General features: G+C 41.7%; 1 protein-coding gene across 2 annotated transcripts in view; it reads left to right on the top strand.

The window, feature by feature from the left end:
- Positions 1-273: 273 nt before the first annotated feature.
- Positions 274-5,396, top strand: part of LOC113824803 (arylsulfatase B) — a 7,419-nt gene continuing 2,296 nt past the window's right edge. The window contains exons 1-10 of one of the 2 annotated variants that reach the window (XM_070144947.1): positions 274-443; positions 711-838; positions 1,247-1,410; positions 2,074-2,177; positions 3,030-3,190; positions 3,738-3,817; positions 3,989-4,154; positions 4,540-4,637; positions 4,928-5,064; positions 5,381-5,396. The exon at positions 5,381-5,396 is cut by the window's right edge and continues 158 nt beyond it. In XM_070144947.1, the coding sequence (XP_070001048.1) occupies positions 289-443; positions 711-838; positions 1,247-1,410; positions 2,074-2,177; positions 3,030-3,190; positions 3,738-3,817; positions 3,989-4,154; positions 4,540-4,637; positions 4,928-5,064; positions 5,381-5,396 (1,209 nt within the window). In that variant the 5' untranslated portion in view covers positions 274-288. Of the gene's footprint in view, positions 444-682; positions 839-1,246; positions 1,411-2,073; positions 2,178-3,029; positions 3,191-3,737; positions 3,818-3,988; positions 4,155-4,539; positions 4,638-4,927; positions 5,065-5,380 lie in introns of both variants that reach the window. The other variant, XM_070144948.1, reaches the window with a different exon arrangement.

Raw genomic sequence — 5,396 nt, 5'->3', positions numbered from 1 at the left:
TTTTTCATCTCAAGTCATTTTTTTGAGTCTAAAAGTGCTTGGTTGAAAAGAAGGGATTTTTAGAAATGAATCTGTGGTTTTGGTGTCTTACTTGTAATACGATACGGAGCAATGTGTCGTGATGTTGGGTTTTCTGTCGTGTCGGGAGGGGGGGAGGGGGTATGTTATAGCTTTGATAACTGTTACTGACTGATGTTGACAAGGTGTCTAAATTTGACTTGACTTGACTATTTTTGGTCTATACTATCACCATTGTATTCATGATGGTTGTATGCATGACAGGAGACAATGGCGAAAAAGACAAAGAATAGCATTATTTTGTGGAGTGAGATCGCAAAATTTTCGGCGAGTGTTAGGGCGAGGGTCGAGACAGGCTGGACGGCGGGAAGGATCAGTACAGTGTTAAGGGCAGCTGGTGGGAGTGCACACTCGCGCAGGTCCTTGTGAGTCAATTATTGGGATTTTGCTGTTGTTGTTAGTGTAGTTAAAATCATCTAACTTCTATGCTTGATTTTAACATGAAGTTTTCTCTTGATAGAAGTCTTAGAAATCTTTTTTTTCTTCTGTATCAGCGTTTAATGCGAGTAGGTTGTATTAGCACCTATCAACACGGCTTTGAAATGACTCCTTATACACTTAATAGACCAAAACATTCCTCATACAATTTGTAAATTTCTCTCAGTCTTCAGTTCCCGATCACTCGCTGACAGGAACATGAAGAGCAAAGTATGGTGTTCTGTGGTGCTTTTCCTGACGGCGAGCGGGAGAGCCTCGAGCGGCGCTGCACCTCCGCCTCAAGGTCAACCCCACCTCGTCCTAATTGTCGCTGACGACCTGGGTGAGTCATCCTCAATAGGGGAGTGTCGTTTTCTTTCCTTCTCTTTGTCTGGCTAGGTTTTGTTTGGATTATTTGATGTGATGCGATTGTTTGTTTGTGAGGAGGTGGGTGTTTGTGAGTGTGTTGTTTGTGTACGTGTGTTTGTTTGTGTGTGTGTGGCTTTGTTTGTGCGTGTGTGTGGCTTTGTTTGTGCGTGTGTGTGGCTTTGTTTGTGCGTGTGTGTGTTTGTTTATGCGTGTGTGTGGCTTTGTTTGTGTGTGAGTGTTTGTTTGCTTGTGTGTGTGTGTTTGTGTGTGCGTGTGTGTGTCCATGAATGTACGATGTATGTATTTATGAATGCATGTATCCATGTGCGTGCACGTATAAATCTACACAAGCCCTTCCTCCCACGACGCCTTCAACCGACAGGCTGGAACGACGTGTCCTGGCACAACCCCCAGGTGCTCACCCCCCACCTGGAGGACCTCGCCCGCACTGGGGTCATCCTGGAGCAGTCCTACGTGCAGCCCATCTGCACGCCCACGAGGTCAGCGCTTCTCACGGGGCGCTATCCCTTCACGCTGGGTAGACAGGTTGGCGCTGGTTACTGAATTGTGTTTATTTGTGTCTTTTAGATCTGGTTTTGAAATGAATGGCGTCTTTTTTTATTATTATCTATTTGTTTTTTAGCGACGTATCCCCTCTCTTTATTTGAGTGACGTATCCCCTCTCTTTATTTGAGTGACGTATCCCCTCTCTTTCTCTTAGTGACGTATCCCCTCTCTTCATCTTAGGCACATAACCCTTCTCTTTATCTTAGGGACGTATCCCCTCTCTTTATCTTAGTGATGCATCCCCTCTATTTATTTTAGTGATGTATTCCCTCTCTTTTAGTGAAGTATCCCCTTTCTTTATCTCAGTAACGAATCTCTTCCCTTTATGTTAGTGACGTATCCCCTCTCTTTATCTTAGTGATGTATCCCCTCTATTCATTTTAGTGACGTATTCCCTCTCTTTTAGTGACATATCCCCTTTCTTTATCTTAGTAACGAATCTCTTCCCTTTATCTTAGTGACGTATCCCCTCTCTTTATGTTAGTGACGTATCCCCTCTATTTATCTTAGAGACGTATCCCCTCTATTTATTTTAGTGTTGTATCCCCTCTCTTTTAGTGACGTATCCCCTTTCTTTATCTTAGTGACGTGTTCCCTCTCTTTATCTTAGTGATCCTTTCTTATTCCTTTTCGTATCCTCAGCATGGAGTGCTGTGGCCGAAGGAACCCACAGGCCTTACCCTGAAAGCCACCCTCCTCCCAGAGTCCCTGAAGAAAGTGGGCTATTCTACACACGCCGTGGGCAAGTAAGCTAACCGTAGTTCCTTTGTTTTTTATCTAGGCTTGTTTATGTCTCTCTTCGTCTCCTATGCCCCCGTTATTGGTGTTTTTGTTGTTGTTGTTGTTTATTTGCGTCTACGGTCTATGTCTTTCTGTATTAGCTATGTCCCTGTCTACGTTTTAGCTTTTCTTAGCGTCTATATGGGTTTATGTCTCTCTCCATCAACCATGTCCGCGTGTGTTTGTTTTTCTTAGCGTCTACATGGTTTATGTCTCCCTTTATCAGCTATGTCCCCGTCTATAGTTTTAGTTTTTTTCTTGGCGTAAATATGCTTTGTCTCTCTTCATCAGCCATGACCCCATCTTTAGTGAAGTTTTGGCGTCTATATGGTTTATATGAGTCTTTTTATCAGCTATGTCCGCTTATAAAGTTCTAGTTTTTCTTAACGTCCATATGCTTTATGTCCCTCTTTATCCGTCTCTCTCTCTCAGTTTATATGTATATATATATATATATATATATATATATATATATATATATATATATATATATATACTTTTTTTTTTTTTTTTTTTTTTTTTTTTTTCTTCTTCTTCTTCTTCTTCTTCTTCTTCTTCTTCTTCTTCTTCTTCTTCTTCTTCTTCTTCTTCTTCTTCTTCTTCTTCTTCTTCTTCTTCTTCTTCTTCTCCTTCTCCTTCTCCTTCTCCTTCTCCTTCTCCTTCTCCTTCTCCTTCTCCTTCTCCTTCTCCTTCTCCTTCTCCTTCTCCTTCTTCTTCTTCGTCTTCTTCGTCTTCTTCGTCTTTTCTTTTTTTCTTTTTTTTGCGTCATACAAATATCTCGAAAGCATTACGACTAACAACCTGTTCGCTCCTGGCAGATGGCATCTCGGATTCTGCAGCTGGAGGTACACCCCGACCAGAAGGGGCTTCGACACCTTCTACGGCTACTACACGGGCGCCGAGGACTACTTCCACCACTTCCGACTTCAGACGGGAAGGAAGGAGATGCCAAACGACGTGAAGTATCCGTCACATTTAAGTAAGAATTCGGTTTTAGTGCACGCGCACACGCACACGCACACACGCACGCGCACACGCACACGCACACGCACACACGCACGCGCACACGCATGCGCACACGCATGCGCACGCGCACGCGCACACGCACACGCACACGCACACACACACACACACACACACACACACACACACACATTCCCACACACACACGCATATTCCCACACACACATCCCCCCACACACACACATCCCCCCCCCCCCCCAGACACACATCCCCCCCCACACACACACACATTCTCCCCAACACACACACAAATGATAATAATAATGATGATGATGATATTAAAATAAAAGTAAAGTAAATAAAAAAAGATAAATAACGCACACATCCATGAAATAATGAATATATGATCTTTTATACCTTCCTCAGACACTTTTCCCGCTTTATTTCCCGGTTTATTAAATATCTACCGTTCAACATATGATGATTACCTACACCAGTTCTAATAAATACTAACGCTATTGTATAATAATCTTCATAATCTTCATAATAACCATAATCTTCAGCGAAAGAAGGTACCAGGTTTGGCTACGACTTCCGGAACAACACAACCCCGGACTTGAGTGTGGATGGAACTTACTCAACGGTAAAAAAACATCATCAAAATTCATCTGTTATCTGTTTTACTTTTGATTTTATGAAATGATACAATTCTTTAAAGCGAGGTATGTTTGTCTGGTTAATTTGCCCTCCCGAGCTGTTTCGAATTTGTCAAAACTTTCTTGTTAAATCTTTCTTTTTTTTCTTCTTTACCCAGTACGCTCTGGCATCCTACGTGGAGAACCTTTTAGCGTCTCGGAGTCCTAGAGATCCTATGTTCCTGTACCTGCCCTTCCAGAGCGTCCACTCCCCCCTGCAGGTCCCTGAGAACTACACACGCCCTTATCGGCATATCAAGCACAGGCAACGCAGAACAAAGCTAGGTAGGCCTATGTATTCCTGATAATGTTATTGATTAATTGCAGTCGGTTTTGTGTGATCGGATTTAACTTATTTTCTTATTGGTTTGTTTTCTTGTTCACTGAAATGTGTACTTGATATTTGTATATTGAATTGTTTACTTATTTTCCTATTTATTGAATCATCTTGTTGAATCGTTTCTTTGTTTTCTTATTTGTTAAAGTCGGACTTCTCCTACAGGTACTGTTTTGTTCTTGTTCTTGTCTACAGAAAAATGTAGTCGAACAAATACCGCAAACCACGTGAACACGAACCATTATTGAAATGAAAACAAACGTGAAAGATGCTGAAGGAAAGGTACTCTGGAAGCCTTAACTCACTGATTCTTTTTAATGGTTCCTGTGGCAGGGATGGTGACGGCCATGGACGAGGCGGTCGGGCGGGTGGTGGCGGCGCTCAAGTCTTCTGGCCACTACAATAATTCTGTTATCGTTTTTACGACTGATGTGAGTGGGATGGTCTGGTATTATTCTTTATTTTTCGTTATTATTAACTAATTGGTTAATGTAAATACCAGCCGTATTATCTAGACTTTATGATTCTCACGAAAGATTGATCTGGCAGGAAATCTTTCTCGGCAAACAGATATCAATACCCAGATATCCAGATAACAATATATACCCAGATATCCACAACAATGCACCCAATTCTTACATATATGGCGCCATCCATATTTCACACCTCATTAAACGCGTATTATACTTCATGTCAAGTAATCCCTTCATGGAACGTACAGAACGGCGGACCGACTGTGAGTGCAGGGAACAACTGGCCTCTGAGGGGGAACAAGTCAACTCTCTGGGAAGGAGGCACAAGGGGCGCCGCCTTTGTGCACTCGCCCCTGCTGCAGAACCCAGGAACTGTCTCCCATAAGTTAGTAAAATTGTTGTTCTTGTGTTCGCTAATTTTTGAATTTGAAGGAAAGGTTAACTCTACGTCGGCAGGTGGACAACAATTTTTTTTTATATTTTTCTGTTTTTTATTCATTTATTATCATTATTATTTTTTTTAGCAGTCGCTGGTATTTTTATGGAACGTAAAACAATACAATCAATCCCTTGATTCTGACATCATTCTAATAAATTAATATACGATTATATCAATTGATCTTCAACACTGAAGTAATTCAATATGTAATCAGGAAACAAGCCGTTTTGATTATATTACTTGCTAATTTTTTTACCCCAAGCCTGATTCACGTGACG

Source organism: Penaeus vannamei, chromosome 33 (assembly GCF_042767895.1).
Source record: "Penaeus vannamei isolate JL-2024 chromosome 33, ASM4276789v1, whole genome shotgun sequence".
Classification (NCBI taxonomy): domain Eukaryota; kingdom Metazoa; phylum Arthropoda; class Malacostraca; order Decapoda; family Penaeidae; genus Penaeus; species Penaeus vannamei.
This window is presented reverse-complemented; position numbering and strand designations above follow the sequence as displayed.